Source organism: Alexandromys fortis, unplaced genomic scaffold (genome assembly GCF_014885135.2).
Source record: "Alexandromys fortis isolate MF-2015 unplaced genomic scaffold, M_Fortis_MF-2015_v1.1 scaffold_69, whole genome shotgun sequence".
Lineage (NCBI taxonomy): Eukaryota > Metazoa > Chordata > Mammalia > Rodentia > Cricetidae > Alexandromys > Alexandromys fortis.
The window spans coordinates 7,217,138-7,234,742 of record NW_026067951.1 but is presented as its reverse complement, the minus strand read 5'-3'; the positions used below and the strand labels follow the sequence as shown (position 1 = coordinate 7,234,742).

General features: G+C 46.6%; 1 protein-coding gene across 1 annotated transcript in view; it reads right to left on the bottom strand.

Annotated features, from left to right (window-relative positions):
• Nucleotides 1–273: 273 nt before the first annotated feature.
• Nucleotides 274–17,605, bottom strand: part of Itih5 (inter-alpha-trypsin inhibitor heavy chain 5) — a 91,429-nt gene continuing 74,097 nt past the window's right edge. Inside the window, exons 8-14 of the mRNA XM_050150510.1 lie at nucleotides 16,708–16,876; nucleotides 12,741–13,050; nucleotides 9,861–10,420; nucleotides 8,415–8,468; nucleotides 5,123–5,239; nucleotides 4,007–4,384; nucleotides 274–2,346 (exon numbers count right to left, since the gene is read on the bottom strand). Of these exons, the coding sequence (XP_050006467.1) occupies nucleotides 2,018–2,346; nucleotides 4,007–4,384; nucleotides 5,123–5,239; nucleotides 8,415–8,468; nucleotides 9,861–10,420; nucleotides 12,741–13,050; nucleotides 16,708–16,876 (1,917 nt within the window). The 3' untranslated portion in view covers nucleotides 274–2,017. The remainder of the gene's footprint in view (nucleotides 2,347–4,006; nucleotides 4,385–5,122; nucleotides 5,240–8,414; nucleotides 8,469–9,860; nucleotides 10,421–12,740; nucleotides 13,051–16,707; nucleotides 16,877–17,605) is intronic.

Sequence of the window (17,605 nt, the reverse complement as noted above, 5' to 3'; positions counted from 1 at the left end):
AATAGCACAACTGACCCGCTGTGGCCTGGTGGTTCATGGACCAGAGAGAAAGAGACTCACGCAGCCCTAGCTGGCTCTTTCGGCTGCTGTGGGGTCAGACAGGAACATGTGGATGCCATTGTGCTCTCCAAATGCTTCCCACAGGAAGGAGAACAATTTTCTTGATGCGAATTTCTCTACGAGTGCCAAGCAGGCTTCCTGTTTCACTGCAGAGGTCGCTTTGACGCGGTGCCTGATGGGAGAAACCTTCTGTGGGGACAGCACAGAGCCCTACATTCCGGTCCACATCAAAACTCCGTTTCCCCCAGGCACGTTCTTTGCCTTCCTCCATTCTTCGTTTCCACCACTGCTTGCTCATTCTTTTTCATGCCGGCCCCTCACACATGAGCCCTGAGAAGCCCAAGCACAGCGTGGAAGGATGGCGGCTCCGGGTGCTCCTGCATCTTCCTTGCTCTTGGATGCCCTGGGCAGGCTTGTTGGAGGAGAGTCGTGATAAAGCTACACTTGCTCATCTTTTGAAGCCTCCTGACTGTAACCTTTTCCTTAGGGGGATTAGAGCCATCTAAGTCCGACAACTAAAGCTCAAACTGACCTCCTAGCTTGTGCCCATCTGAGACTGGGAATTGTTCTTAGATTTTCTTTTATTTAGTGTATTCATTCACAATTTCAGCCATATCCCCAATGAACTCTGATCCCACTCAGCCACTTCCCGGGATCTCGTATGGCTTCCTTCGTCCCCATGAGTCCCCTCCTATTTTCCCTTCTCTTACGTGGATGTGATTCACTGTATTCAATTAGGGTAGCTGCTTGTTGTAAACTGGTGGTTATTTTCTTGAGCAAAGGCACCTTACCAGCAGATATTACAACTGAGAAACACAACACCCCTTTCTCAAGCAATTACTAACTGCCCATAGCTCTTTCGCCAGGAGGGGGCCTCATGACCCCGCCCATCATGGATGGAATATTGAGGGGCCCTGTCTTGTGCAGGTATCCAGCGCTGTTGCTAGTTCATGGAGCGACAGCCATGCTTGCCGGCATGAATCCGCTTTCATTCCGAGAATGTAAAGTCGATTCTTCCCACAGGTAGAATGAGCCGCTCTCCCTACCCTAGGTCTCTCTCTCTGCTGCCAGCGCTGTTCTCATAAAATTTACTAATTCCTGGATATCCAAAGGCAAAACCACAAGGTGTTGCACTTACAGAAAAAGCTGAGGTGCTCTGAGCAACAGATTTATCTTTCAACTAGCTGGCTCCCCAGCACCAAGACAGGTCAGTAAAAATCACCCACAGGGAGTTTTCCTATTTATTAAAAGCATTCGGCTTATTAGAATAAATGAAAAGGACCCACCAGCAAGGTCAAGAGACCTGGAAAGCCAGTCTGGAAGAGATCGGGATCTGGGATATTGAGTTTCCTATTTTTTACCAATTTTTTACAATAGAAACTAGCTTTTAATGGTAAGATTTCACAATAGAGAAAAAAAGAGCAATCTTCTGCTAAGAAAAGACTTAGTCATTCAGAGCGATCCAATATGTGGATTACTGGTTTGCAAGATTGGTGGCCTGACCTCAATGTAAATGACCTTGAGAGAAGTTGAGAGCACCATCTGAAAAGGGGAACTGAAGAGATTCCTAAGCATGAATATAGGGTAAAAAGCAGGGTGCCCAAACTCAGACACTGGTTCAAAGAAACGAAATTCCATGGCAACCCTCAGAAAGTCTTACTTTACGGCAGACTAAAATGTGGTCAATCCAGGTGCTACACAATTTTACTTAATTAGACCTCCTCTCCTCTTGGTGCTATCATTGTTGTCTGTTAGAGGTGGGGTGAGGAAGGTAGGAAGGAGAAGTAGAATGTAGCATTTTCACTCCGGCTTCCTGTCCCAACTCATTGCTCTAGCAGACATTGGACCTCCACTCCACCAGGGGGCAGGCTACAGAGTGCGGCTCATAGCAAGAGCTAAGGCAGGTGCAGGTAACTAGGCAAGCTGCATCCAGAGTAGACCCAAAGTCACTTCCCTGTTAGACTCTCTCCTCAAGAAGACTGCCAGGCTCAGCTCTCCAGGACTTTCTCAGGCCCAGTGAATTCTCCGTGTCAAATGGGTGAGAGGCCAAGTAGTCCTTATACACCCCGTCAATCAGCTTGACAGCGTTGTTTCTGTCAAACCAGCAGTCTACCTGCTCTTGCCCATTATAAATCTTCCTTTGTTTCCAGACCACCGGCACTCGGCGGCCCTTCACGGTTAAGATAGCCTCAGGCACCCCTTCTGCCGGAAATGGCTGATTACTGAGATTCTTGCCAGACACTGCAGGAGGTTCTATAAGTTTGGCATCCTGGTTCAGGAACTGACCTGAGAGAGGGGGGAAAAAACGGATGTAAGTTGAATACAGACAGCAGCTGCTACCTAGCGTTGGTCTCGGGGGCAGGAGGGTTTTTCATGAACCACTGTCCTAGGCTAGCGCCCCCCCCCCCCAGCACTCATTTATTACTCAGGCTGTAACGAAGCCTGTGTACCAGACTATGTGGGGAGGAGAGAGTGAGATTCTCCTCATCGCGGTCTGCCCCTTCTGGAAACTGCCCAGCTACTAAAGCTTAGCCAGAGTTAGCCGGCTAAATTGGGAGGAGAGCATGGTAGCTGCTAAGTAGGACATGGGGCCGTGTCTTTCCTCTCCTTCCCTTGGTAACAGATCCCCCTCACACTATTCCCTTGCTGCTATGTACTGGGGTAGAGTAGTGGAAGCCGTCAGCTCAGTTCGGCCCTGACACTCAGCCTCAGAATTTTCCAGGTCAAGCGAGGGCATTGTTCTGGCCAAGGGAATGTGGATCTGCATCTGTGAGACAGTGCTTATGCTTGGCAGCCAAACACAATGAAACACACCGAGCTCAAGTGCCAGGAAATCCTGCCTTCTAAACGGAGCTCTGAAAGTGACTCAGTCTTTAGTGTTGGGCAGAGGGCCCACGTGAGATTGCACGTTGAGGAAGGCCAGCCAGCATGGCCTGCCCGCTGCTCACAACAACACAGATGACTCCTGAGAAAGGCATCCGCCTCTCGTGCTCAGGGCAGGACTGCCCTGGATCTGCTTCTTCTTGCAGAATGGCGAGAAACCAGCCCTTTGGATGACTGCTCCCATCTCTTTGAGTTCTCAGAAGTCCAGTGAGAACTGGTGTATAAGACCCGCCCATGGAACAAAAAAAAATACACATTTCAGGGCTGGGGAGATGGCTCAGTCAGCAACGTTCTGGCTCCACAAGCTTCAGGACCTTAGTTTGGTCTCTGGAGCGCATCATAAAGGCGGGCATGGTGGTATCTGTTTGTAAATTCCAAAGATGGCTGGGTGTGGGGTGGAGACAAGAGACTCCCTGGAATACCACGAGCCAACTAGTCTATAGCTATACGGAAGTTGTAGGCTGGTGAGAGGCCCTGCCTCAAAAAAAAAAAAAGTAGAAGGCATCTGAGGAACGATACCCAGATTTGTCCTCTGACCCCCATATGCACACGTAGCCCACACATACATGAACACATGCATACCAAAAAAGTAACCTAATTTTCCCAGGATATATGAAGTCGGGCTTTCTGCATGTGAAGTTCTGGCATCTTTGTCAGTGCAGATTTAATATACATGGGGGAACATACACTGGTAGTGAACATGTGGACTTCCTTCCTGTCATTATCCCATAAACAATGCAGTCCAGCAACTACTTGCATCGGACTCACAGTGCTCTGGGTATGGTAAGTAATCCGGAAGTTATTTAAAATGGAGAGAGGGACGTAAGTAGGTTTGATGAAAATGCTGCATGTTTTATACAAGGGACTTTCGAGCATCCTTAGAGTTTAGTCTCTTGAGAGATCCTGGACCCAGCATCTTTATAAGATGCTGAAGGATAACTTAACACAGGACCACACTCCCGCTGTAATCTTCTGTTGAGCTCATTATACTGGCCACATGAATGCCCTTCCAGGAAACCCCGTTCTATCCTCCGATTACAGACTGAGACATGCAGTCACCTACCTAACAGGCCATGGCAATTGCTGGAAAGTCCTTTGCTATTGGCAATATAGAAGCCCAGGTGGTTTTGCTGGAAGGGTGCTGGCTTTTTGTAGAGGTGAATGAGGATGACGAAGGCAATGGTACCCTGGATGGTGACAGTGACGTTGGCGTTGGCAGACACCGACACCTCCAGTCCCCGGCTCCCTACCACCACACTCTGGTTGCAGGGGAGGACCAGCCTGTCTCCGCCATCCAGGATGACCCTGTTCGGTGTGATCTCAAGGTAAGATCTCTCTGGCCGGTTGATGAGGATGGTGATGGTGCGGAAGTATGTGCGCTGTTTCTTGTGACCATTTGGAGGCGCTGGGGCCCCAATAAGCTCTCCATTCACAGTCACACCTCAAAGGCCAAGAAGAGTACAGTGGTTAGAAAAGCCATGCCCATGTCCTGGCTAAAGACATCTGTTATGGTTTGCATTTGAACTGCCTCTCCAGAGGCACATGCCAAGGGCCAATCTCTCAAATCATGGTTCTGTTTTAAGAGGTCATGGAAATCATGAGGTAGGGGTCACTTGGAGGGAAGAGGGTACTTGGGAGACGAATCCTTGGGAGTATCTTGTGCCACTCTATTGTTTCTCTGACTCTCTACTTCCTGTCAGCCATGATGTGAGCCCCCTCTGTCTCATTCTTTTACTACCATGATTCTTTGCCTCACGGTGGACCCAGAATTGGTGGAACCAAGTTATGAATTCTAAAACCAGGACCCAGAATAAATCCTTCTCCCTTAAGTTTTTGATGTTGTTGTCATTGATACAGAAAGCCATTGGCAGTATCTAATGAATGTCCTCCTACCTTTCTTATCTTTATATCTGTCACCAAGACTATTGTCTGAACTACACCTATGGGCTGACTGAGTGAGTGAATGAGAAAAGCCATGAATGTGGCCATGCTTAAATATAGGAATATAAGAAGGGAGATGTAGGTTTGGGTCAAACTGTCATAGAAAGGGATGAATATCTTCATGCACTTGCATTCTTGTGACATTCTAGTGTCTGCTGGTGTCGTTCTGATGGACACTGTGTTACAAGCTGTCAATAATCAGGCTTTACTTAGGTACCACAGGGAAGGTAGTACTTACCAGAGTCCAGGTGATCAGAGACCAACCGCAGGATGTCCCCAGGCTCTCCGTCAATGTTAAAGCAGACAGTGAGTTTGCTTAAGGGGAAATCCACAACAAAATGGGGATCACCATCCACTACCAGGAGCAAGAGAAAAAAGAAAAGAAAAAAATGTGTATTGGATAAATATTACTTTATGTTATCAGATGGATTGTTTCTTTCATCATAATCAGAAGGCTGAAAGAGTAGTATTCTCAGTGCTAAATAAGGAAAATATGCAGACGTGTAATGATGGTTCCCAAAGTTATGCAGCTTGTACGTGGTGAGGGTAGACTGACTCCTGGTCTCCTGAATTCGGATGTAGTAGTGTCTCCATCATATCTGAGACAGCTAAGCCTTGAGAGGTACGATGATGAGAAACGAGAAGGGAGATGTTTTACACATTTCCGACTGCTGCTGAGTCTGATTTCCCACTGGTCTATGCCTATCATCTCCCTTGTCCCTTAACTGCCTCGGTGAGGAAGGATGCACCAGAGCTGAAGAGGATGGCTCGGTGGCTCAGAGCAGTGGCTGGCTTGTGGAGGATTGATCCAGGCCAGTTCCAAGCACCCACACGGAGGTTCACAGCCACTGACAACTCCTGTTCCAGGGAACCAGACACCCTCCCCTGGTCTCCGTGGGCCCAGCATGCTAGTAGTACACAGACAGACATGCAGGCAGAACGCGCAAACTCATAAAATAAGAATAAATACATCTTAAAAGAATGAAAGAGTGGAGATCCTTTCTCGTCTATGCCAAGAGTGCCATGGGGAATAATCCTTCACCAAGGATGTCTGGAATATCCAGTCCTCAGCCCAACACAAAGTTTAAACTTACTTAAATTATTATGGAGTTTTTGAGCACGTATACCCAAATTCTCCTGTTTCTGTGCCCATGGCACTGGGCATCACAGGTATAGTGTGGCCACATCTGGATTTTGACACAGCTGCTAGGATTCAAACTCAGCTCCTTAGACTTGTGCAGCAAGTGATCTTCCCAACTAAGCCATCTCCCCAACCTCATCATGGATTTTTCTTCCCTTTTGGTAACCCACTTGTTAGTTCTAGACTGTGACTCTGTAAATTCTGTAGACCGCACATCAATGTCACAATGTCAACAGGTTGGACACTCCCGCTACACAGTCTCATTAACCATATAGTGTGGGCTGCTTGTAACACTAGGCGCTCACAATGGAGCCCAAGGCAGTGCCAGGCAGAGTGTGAAAATCACTAGAAGGTCATGTAGAACAGTCAGTGATGATGGCAGAAGTCTCCCTTTCGGGTCACACAGAAGGTATAAGCCTCAGCCCTATTCTTTGTCTCTTTTGGTTTCTACCTCTGTTAGAAACAGTGTTACCTGTTTGTTGAAATATGAGCGGCAGGGCTGCGTCCCCAACACCCCGGCCGCTTGGCTAGCTCATGCCCGAAATAACAACACACAAACTGTATTCATTTAAAGAACTGCTTGGCCCATGAACTCTAGCCCTTACAGGCTAATTCTTGCACCTGGACTAGCCCATTTCTAATGATGTGTGTAAGCACCCCAAGGTGCGCTTACTGGGAAGATTCTAGCCTAAGTCCATCGTGGGTTGCAGCTGCCTGGGAGAGCAGAGCATGGCGGCTGTCCGGTCCCTCTGGAAGCAGCGCAGAGTCTGACCTCACTTCCTCTTCCGCCCAGAATTCTATTCTGTTTACTCCTCCCATCTATGTTCTAACCTGTCAGGGCCAGCCAAGCAGTTTCTTTTATTGCTCAGCCAATGAAATCAACAGATTGATATATGACACTCCCACATCACCTGTTCCTCAGCAGACCCTCCTGAGAGTCAAGACCTATAGTCTTCTCTTATTTCGTAGGAAATTCAGTTTCTCTCTGACTTATACATAAGACCATATGATTGGGAATAACTCTCTGCTCGGTGTGAATATGTGGACATGAAGCAGGGGGATGTGGATTGGAACTGTGTGTCTGGAGGAGTTCAGTCTTTTCAAGCTGCAAGGAAATTCCTGTCTCCCCCGTGACTGTTGAATCCCCTTTTCCTTCAGGACTGTCTCTCAGGAAAGACAGAGAGAATCCCATATCTCTCACTGCGACGAGCCTCAAGCCCCACGTGAATGGAACATAAAGAAATACAAGGTGAGGATGGAGCTCAGTTAGTACAGGCAGTTGCCTCCCAAGTCTAGGGGCCTGAGCTCAATCCCTAGAGAGCATGTAAAAAGCCAGGTGTGGTAGCTTGTGCTTTTTAATCTGGATGACGGTGAGAGAGGTGGATCCCTGTAAGCTGGACATCAGCTATTCTCCCTACCAGAAGTCCTGAATCAGGGAAGATCCTGTCTCATAGGAAAGGTGGAAGGTACCTGAGAAATGAGTCTGGAGGCTTTCCTCTGACAGCCACACACATATACACCTTCCCCCCCCCCCCCCCATGAACATATGGGGAGGTGTTGTTGGAGAATTCAAAGTATCTGCCTTGATGGTAGAGACAAAATATCTAAAGGAGACACCGTTTCTTGCCTCCTTTGGCACAGGTGTGTAGGACATAGCTTGCCTGAACTTTGTCTGGCAGTTTCTACCACGCTGAAAGCATCATTTCCACCCTGATCCAGTACAAGGGAAGTTGTTACTTGTTCCACCAGTGTGTGGAGGAGTCCAGCAATCAGCGCCACAGGCAGCATCCCAGAGAAGGTTGACCTGGATTCCACAGCACATCCGTGCTTTAGAAAGTGCATTCTCTCCGTGGGGCTCTTTGTGCTTCTCGCCCCACGGCTAATCACTGCGGTGTCCCTGGCTTTGTGAACACGCACGTCTGGCCATTGGGAGAATAAAGCCCAGACATTCTTCCATCCAGATTCTTACTATATTATGCACTTGGAAGATGCTGCCAAAAAAGAAATTTTACTATGTCTTCTAGTCTCTGCTTCCCTTCAAAGCCAAAGATTCAAAAACATCAAAAAAATTTTTAAAAAGAAAAACTCTGCCTATACAGCCAGATATCTTTATTTTTCTAACAGCATTTTTATCTTTGGGACAGAAGTGGCTGGATGCATAGTTCAGCTCTCTAAAACCCAGGGTCCTTTAAACCCGACAATGAGCAAAAGAAGCCTCCGCTCTCCATCTCCTCTCTTGGGTCATCTCTGTGGTGTTCATAAAATGACTTGTGTTGGTTCTAGTTCATGTGCCTCATGCTGCCGAATGAAACAGGTTATGGGGACATATTCTGTGAGCTCCTGTTTTTACTGGCTTCAGAGAATTCCAAAAATTCCTTACTCATCTTACCTGATGTTTTAGTGATTTTAATTCTTGGGCTATATGATTTCTTGAGAGCAGGTCCTGAAAGAGACACAGAAAAGAATAGTTGTTATGTGCTAGAGATGTGAGGAGAGGCACAGAGAACAGCAGCTGGAGATGAGAAGCCTGTAACAGGTTTCAGATATGTTTGTAATAACTGTAAGAATCAAAAAAGGCAAAGATCACAAATTCCAGGCTAGCCTGGGCTATAGAGCGAGACCCTATATCAAACAATGAGACAAAAATAAAAGAATTAAAAAGACGCTCTGCACATAATCTAGGGCCCGCAAGATGACTCATCAGGTAAAGGCACTCATGTTGACACCGAGCCTGACAACCTAAGTTCAATCCCTGAGACTTACAGAATAGAGGCGACAAAAGCCCAACTCCCTCATGTTGTCCTCCGACCTCTCCTTGTGTTCCGTGAACCACCATCCCCCAGGAGCACACACACACGCAATAAATGAATGCGATAAAATAAATAAACAAAATAACATTTCAACTAAGTAAATTTGAATGAAGAATCACTAACTTTGCCAGCAGAAGCTGCATCTGAGACAGGAAAAAGCTTGCACATGCGGACATAAAATCCTCAATTCATTTCAAGAACTACACACCCCAGGGGAGAGAGAGAGACTGCTAAAAGTACTAGAACACTCATTCTATGCCAAAGGACTCGGGCTGAATAGTCAGTCCTGCCAATGGACCTTCATGAACTTATTATTATCCCCACTTCTAGGCAAGCAACTGTACTTGCGGGGAGGTCCACACGTGTTCTGGATTTCACAGCTGCGTGGGAGGGCCCGGGGATCCTAACTTCATGTTCTCTCTGCCATTGAATGTTTGTCAGAGCTTAACGTGAGAAATTATTAGCCAACATTTGTGGGATTCTGGGAGGGCCTGGTTAACTTCTGTCTCCTCTCTAAGAGATGAACATTTGACAGGAACAATAAAAAGCGTTATACATGAAAAGCCGGGTTGCTTTCTACATGCTGGCTGTAGTAACGTTGCAACCCTTGGCTCTGTTTAAACTTCCTCCCGTCACTAAGGACTCTGTCAACTGACATCAAACAGCAAGTGTCCACACTTCTTTTTAAATGCATATATAGTATTTGTTTCTATTTTGTTGAGACAGAATCTGACTACATAGCCCAGGCTGAGCTCGAACTCACTGTCCTTCCGTCTGAGCCTGAGGCGCTGACGTCAGCGGGCAACATTTCTCAGCCTCCTGCCATTTTTTTTCACGGTTCTTATGAGCTACACTTTATGACGAGTTTAGCTATTTGAGAGGGCGTCTGGTGAGTGTGCACTTCATATATGGTCATTGTTTATAAGAACTGCAAGACGCGAACAGAAAACAGACTTCTGCTGAGGTTTCCTTGGCCTTACAAGGAATTTGCACTCACACACAGGCCACTCCTGAGGCCTTGCTACCTGGCTGCACGTCGGCTCCTCGCAAGCTCTGCACCACCGTCTCAGGGCCTGTGGCTGCAGACATGCCGCGGCTCTCCTCCAGACCGCCTGTGTGGAACCCTGGCTTCTTCAGCTTCATGGAGGTGAAGGGGGTCAGGAAGTGATAATTCAAGGCTAAAGCCTGGGCCTTCTGCCTCAGCTGCTCCTTCTCTTGCTCGCTGCTGCTCTGCACCCAGGAGCTCAGCAGTTCCTTCACAGTGAGGTAGCTCCAAAGACGCTCGATGTGGTTGGGGTCCTTCCCACTGTCACTGGTAGGCCCAGCGGTCACTGTGACGTCATTCCCCAGCCTTTGAGACTCCACGGGGATGTCTTTTTTCAGGATGACAAATTTCTTACTGTTGCTTGCAGTGACCTCCACGTGGAACTGATCAAACTTCCTGTCTACCATCTTCCCAGCAATGATGATCTCGGAGCCATTAAAGTAATTGGGAAACAGGGTTCTGGTGGCATGCTCCACTACATCCGGGGGATAATCGATGCGGATGTCAGAGAGAAGCGGGGTCCGAATCTCGTCATAGAACCTGCAGAGGAAGGACAGAGAGAATCAGGAGCTGCCTGGGCTACAGTCCAGGAAGAAATCAGGCTTGTAGAGGGTATGGGTCTACTATGCACGGGATCGTCCCCTGCACTACACTTAGCGCAGGATTCTGATAGCAGATGGCGTAGCAGTCACTGGAGTCCTTCTGATGAGTGAGCCTTGGCTCCTCCACAAAGCTTCCTGGAACAGCAGCCTCCTTGGAATTAATTAAAATCTCCCATTGCCTACATCAACCTTTGGTTTCTTGAAATAGTTTTCATGGGGTACAACTTCAAAATTCCTCAAAACATTTGCTATATTTCCTTTCTACACACCTAAAGTTTCTCCAAGGTTTCCGCGTAATTTGTTTCTTGAATTTGAATGCATGTTACAAAGGTGCTTGAAGCAGCAGGTTAATCTTGGGCACTCTTGTCTTGACTCTAAGAGCTTCTGAGGGACACAGCATGTTTCCATTAGCACTTCCTGTGGCCCTGAAATGACGCGATGGACACTCCCTTTTCAACGGCCTAGACAGTGAAGGCTGTGGGGTCTCTCTCCACCACCGTCTTGGGACATGTGGCCCTATTTCCCCCAATGTAGGGGGAATGTAGGTAGGACTGTGAAGTTAACGGTATCCCGTTCACAACTACTAGCTGTCTCCCTAAGTCCATCTTCTCCTTTTTAAATGGTAGTTTATAACTAGGCACATGTCCATCTACCTACAAAGGAAAATCCCCAGATTCTGTTGTGGACGATTATGGCCATGAGGTTACACTTTCGCCCATGAACAAAAGCTAGGAATTGTATGTCCATCTTCCAAGACACAGGAAGATAGCGTGTGCTCACTTTTGTGGCTTTTATTCTTGCTGGGACTAAAAATCAGAAAGGACATAGACTTAATTACAACATTGCAGATAAGGATAACTCCTAAGGAAGTGAGGCACAGAGTGATGAAGTCCTGGGCCCCAGAATGACTATCTGGAGTGGAGGCTAACCTGCATCAACAAACATATATATTGGGTTTGTTTTAAGTTCTCAGGAAATGCAAGGTATGGAAGGCATGTCCAGCAGAACAGCCGTGTAGTTAATGGTTTCAATGGAACTGCTTTTCCTTGTGACCTCCTGATTTTTGTTCTATGGTGCAGTAAGTTTTCTCTCTTTGAATCTGGTTTTGAATAAGTTTTTATGATGTAGGAAGCAGATCTATGTGCTCACTTAACTCTTTCATTGAAACCTAGGAGAAAAATGGTGGCCAGTCCCTTAGCAACCGCCTGTGCTGATTGCATAGCTCAGAGACTGTCAGTCAGGCTTATGATTCATAAATTTATTTGACTGTGGCTACCAAAATCTAGACAAAGCAGGCTCTTCCTTTGAAATAGACCCCATATTCTCACACTGAAGCTTGAGTTACATTGTGCTGAACCTGGAGACAGCACTTAATTCAACCAACAAAAAAAAATCATATGCCATGATCAATAACATGTTGAGACAAGGTAATTCTGTCTTAGGAAATCTAAGTTCTAGATTTTTCTACCACTATTTTTTCCACAAAAATTTGTTTTGAGTTTTCATCAGTTTTAATTGATTATTTTACTTCAAATTATAACATCATTTCACCATTTATTTAAACTATCATGCTATCAATTCTAACTCCACATGACCATTAATGTACAATAGTCACTGTGCCAAAACTTAACTTTTAACAACCATCAGTTATAACCATCATGTTGCAGAAGAGGAAACTGAGGCACTGGCAGTCTTAAAAACCTACCTAGTCACATATTAAACTCAAATCAAACTGGTTTCAAAGCACGTTATGAGGCAGGCAGGGTGGTACACCCAGGTAACCCCTGACTACTATAGGGGCTGAGACAGGAGGGTCACAAGTTCAAGGCCATATGAAGAATTTATCAAGACCTACATCTCAAAATAAAATAACAGAAAGGTTACCTCACCAGTGGGTGAATCTTTTACGTAGCATACACAAGACCCTAGGTGCAATTACTAGTGCTACAAAGTAAATATTTTTTTAAATGAGACTAAAACACACTGCAATATTCGTCAATGCAGTGAGCTGTCTTCATTTCCAGCAGATGTGAGGCCCAGACAAAGATCTCCTCAGCCTCTGGTTACAAGGTTATCCTCAGCTCTGGATTCTTACTGCATCTACCCTCAGCCCCTGTCCCAGCCTCTGGTTACAACATTATCCTGGTTACATTATCCTCAGCTCTGGTTACAACGTTATCCTCAGCTCTGGATTCTTACTGCATCTACACTCAGCCCCCCCGCCCCGGCCTTTGGTTATGAGAAGACAGACAACAGACCCAATGAGTTGTGCTCCTGCCTTCTCCTCCTCATGAACGCGTCGGGTAAGACCACAGTTCTCCAGAGACAGTTTCTCCAACAGTTTGAAGTCCACGTCATTGCCGATGCCGATGGTGAAGATGCAGATCTGACCTCCAGTGGCTTCCTTGGTGTTGCTCAGAATCTTCAGGGTGTTGGTCTCCCCGAAGGTGGGTTTCCCATCCGTGAGGAAGACGATGAGGGACACGCTCCGATCTTCAATGTCGTTCTGGGCCACGTAATTGTTGAGTAGTTTGATGGCCTTCTGCAGGGCCCCATTGATGTCTGTACCTGGAGAACATCAACACAGGACAGCTCATGGCTTTGCAGTCACCTTCTACCTCTGAATGTACTGTCACATGCATGCAGCAAAGGCCTATCAGGGCTCAGAATCAAGGCTGTTCTGAGGCATGGCATCTTCTGTCCACTCACCAGCACTGGGTCCTCTCAACAAGCAGAGTTGCCCAACCATTCCTCTGAGAGCTCACTGGATGCCCAGGGACCAGAAAGGGGACTACTGAGTCGGATAAAAATCAAGACCACACCTGACACTTAAGGAGAACAGACCCCTTGTCTGCTAGGGTCCTTCAACACACGTGAAACAGTTAAACTACTTCACCCTGAGAGCCAGGTGCTTACCAACCTCTCATTTTAAGACGAGGTGTCAGGAGCCATTTCCCCACTAACAATCATTACAGGAACCATCACCCTGGGGAGTCTGCAGAATGCCCCTCACCCAATTAGCAGCAATCTCTTAGCGGAACCCGCCTCACATTCCAGCTATCCAGGAAACCAGGTGTGGCCACTTGACTTCCTAGCCTACCTCCTGGCCTACGTGACCTGGAACACGCGGCAAGAATCCAGTTACCCTGCCCCCCATTCCTTACCATATATAAACTGTAACCCGTCCCTAATAAACGGAGGCTTTGACAAAACTGCTTGGCCTCCTTCTTCTGTCTTAGCTCATTCCCTTCCAGGTAGCACCCCTCCGAGACCCTGGAGTAACTTGATTGCGGGTGGGTTCCTAACCCCTAGACTGAGTAGCCCACCCAACGCAATCCACAGTGGCGCCTGAACAGGGACCTGAACCCTGGAAGGAGGATACCTTAGGCCAGACTAAAAGGTGAATACTGGGTTTGGAAAAAGCCCTTTCTTCTTGTCTGGAAGATGGAGTTATTGGTGCCCAAAATTATATCATTATATCTTTTGTTTGAGGAGCTCCTCACAGTTTTTCATTAATGATAGACGCAGGGACCCAATGACGGGAGTTAGTGTGGATCCTCACCTGAATAGCACACCATACAGAGGCTGTAAAGGCCGGCTCAACATGGCATGGTGCCAGGTACGAGGAAAGCTCTCCACACAGCCTAAGACAGGATGCCCTGTGGTCTGCTTACTTTAACTCTTGCTAGATACCTTTTATTTGAGAAGCTCCAAGGAACTAATGCTAATCATAGGGCACCCCTCTGTTCCCAGGAGAGGTAAATTGCTTCACCATTTGAGAGGAGGGTTTCTACTTGTCCCAGTCCCTTCTCTTTTAAATCTGACACCAGGGTTGACTCTGACTTGGTGCCCTCCACTTAATAACTGCTTGCCTTTATATAAGAGAGGGGGAATATGTCAGGAGCCATTTCCCCACTAACAATCATTACAGGAACCATCACCCTGGGGAGTCTTCAGAATGCCCCTCACCCAATTAGCAGCAATCTCTTAGCGGAACCCGCCTCACATTCCAGCTATCCAGGAAACCAGGTGTGGCCACTTGACTTCCTAGCCTACCTCCTGGCCTACGTGACCTGGAACATGCGGCAAGAATCCAGTTACCCTGCCCCCCATTCCTTACCATATATAAACTGTAACCCGTCCCTAATAAACGGAGGCTTTGACAAAACTGCTTGGCCTCCTTCTTCTGTCTTAGCTCATTCCCTTCCAGGTAGCGCCCCTCCGAGACCCTGGAATAACTTGATTGCGGGTGGGTTACTAACCCCTAGACTGAGTAGCCCACCCAACGCAATCCACAACGAGGAAAGAGGCAAATGGCTAATAGAAGGTGGAGCTGGATTCAAAGCCAGGAAATCAAGCATCAGGAGTGGTGCTCCAACCTTAAAAGGACATTTCGTAGAGAATGCAAAGTCCTCTGGTGTGCTCCAGCAAAGGGCTGGGCAAGTGTCAAGAAAAAAAATGAATGAGAGATAGCTTAGCAGTTAAGAGCTCTTACTGCTTTTGTGGAGGACCCAGAATCAGGCAGCTCACAACTGATCCAGGGAACATTGCCCTCCACTGGACCACATGGGCACCTGCACACATGAGGTGCATATAAATTCGTAGTTATACACAAATACATATAAGAGAGAGAGTGAAGAGAGGAATAAAGAAATAAGAAAGAAAAGAAAGAAAGAAGAAAGGAAGAGAGAAAGAAAGAAAGAAAGAAAGAAAGAAAGAAAGAAAGAAGAGAGAAAATAAATATGGATTCTTAGGTTTGGGTTCCAAATGAATATAATACATATTAGCTTATTTCTAAAGATGTTTATTGCCTCTCGGTGAAACACACCATTCTAATAGTAAGCAATACCATTATCGTAAGTCAAATTAGCAGATAATCACTGAGCATGCATCGTGTGTTAAGAAACATATTAGGACTTAGGGGCTACAAAGAGGAAGGACTTCACAGTCTTGTCAATTGCTGCTAGAGATAATAACTATGATAGTAAATCTAATATTTAATTTCCCCTGTCCAATGATAAAACAGTTCCAATCACTGGATGGAAAATGACTATAAGAAAATGGAAACCTTCAGAGGGAGGAAGGCTGGCCTGAGTATTTTGCATACTATTTCCAGATACAGAAAGTAGAACTACAGATGTGAGAACTCCACAAGATAGCGCATCTGCCTTTGAAAGAGGGTCAGATGGGGGCTGGTGAGAGGCTCATCAAGTAATGGCATCAGCTGAGCAAGTCTGACAAGCTGAGGTCAGGTCCCAGAACCCACATACAGGCTGAAGGAGAGAGTCAACTGCAAAGACATCCTCTGACTGCTGTGTGACTGCCATGTTACACGCATGCTCCTCCCCCACATCCTCTGACTGCTGTGTGACCGCCATGTTACACATGCTCTGCCCCCAATAATAGTAAATTTAAGGTGTTTTTCTTTTAAAGAAAGGAATCACATACAGCACAGTGGGCAGTAGAGTGCCTCTGGTCTGGAGTCTTCGAAAGTCTGCTGTCTCCATGCCCCTGTCCTAACCTTCTACACACACACACAGCAGGCTCGACATTCAAGGTGTGTGTGCAGTGACCTGGAGACCAGCCCTCTCTTCCTTCCACTCTAGATCCACAGCCCAGCCCAGGGCATCTGAGGCTCATGCTCTCTAACCATGCTGCAGCTCAGGCAAGAGCATAGCATGTTTTACAGGGCAGTTCCATCTGCCACTGCTCGAGTACATAGAAAACACTGGGTCGTGCGCTTGGTTTCAATTCTCCATCCGAGGAGTTAAGATCACTTCCTGTTCTTCCAGAAGATCCAAGTTCAGTTCCCAGAACTCACATCAAATGGCTCACAACTACCTGTAATGTCAGCTCCAGGGGATCTGATGCCCTCTTCCGGTTTCCAGGACACTCCCACATAGGTGTCATCAGTTTATAGAAACAGGTGCATACAAGTAGATTAAAAATAAACCTAAAAATATTCTCCAACTAAGAACAATTTACCAAGACCAGCTTCCTTGTTCAGGATCCAAATTGGGGATGGATTTTTCCAATTATAACCTGACTGAAGGTCTAGGGGTTGAGAATTTACAAACTTGAAGAAATATAGGCACCTGAGGATATTGTTATCATTGCTTTCTTCGTTACTATCAGCTTCAACTCTCAAAGCCTTGTTTCTTTGCAGAAACCGAAACTCTGATCCTGTCAAGGCTGGGTGGAAAGGCTCGGAGAAATGGCTCTTACCTCCAGTGGGAGACAGGTGGTAGATGTAGAGCTTGCCACTCCTGATGTGTTCGGGAGTCACTGGCAGCAGGTGGTCCTTCCACGCTTTAATCCGGTTGGAAAACCCAATGATATTGAAATGGTCCTGGGGTCGGAGGTCATTGAGAATTGTGACGAGAGCTTCCCTGGTCTAGGAAAAGACAAAACTCAACTTGGTCACATCTGGGCTCATTAGTCCACGTGTTCCCTGACTAAGAAATTGACGGCCAGGAGCAGTCTCGGGATTCGCATTTAAAGTCTGCTATGCAAAGGACACTTGTCACTGGCTGGAACATGGCGTACATGTGTGACAACTGAACAGAAGACATGAATGAATGTTTTACTCAATACTAGATCTCATGCTGCTACCAGGCATGGTGTGTCAGATGAATGCATCTTCACGTTCTTTTCTAAACCTTTCAAACTGAGGTTTGATTTTGTATACGAGTGAGTGTGTGTGTGTGTGTGTCTGTGTATGTATTTGAATGCACAATTGACATGTCGCACGAGTGGGTGTCAGAAGACACTTTGTGGAAGCTATCTCTTTCCACCATTGTTGAATGAGGTTTCTGTCCTGTCCAGTTCCTGCAGTCGTTAAGTCCCAAAGAAATCACACAGAGGCCTATGTTAATTATAAACTGATTGGCCTACTATCTCATGCTTCTTATTAACTCTTATAACTTATATTAGCTCATAATTTTTGTCTGTGTTAGCCATGTGGCTTGGTACCTTTTCGGTGAGGCAGTCACATCTTGCTTGCTCTGTGTCTGGCTTCCTCTCTGTCTGGGTGACGACTGCAGACTAAAACTTCCCTCTTCCTAGAATTCTTGTTGCTCCATCTCTACTTCCTACCTGGTCACCCCACCTATACTTCCTGCCT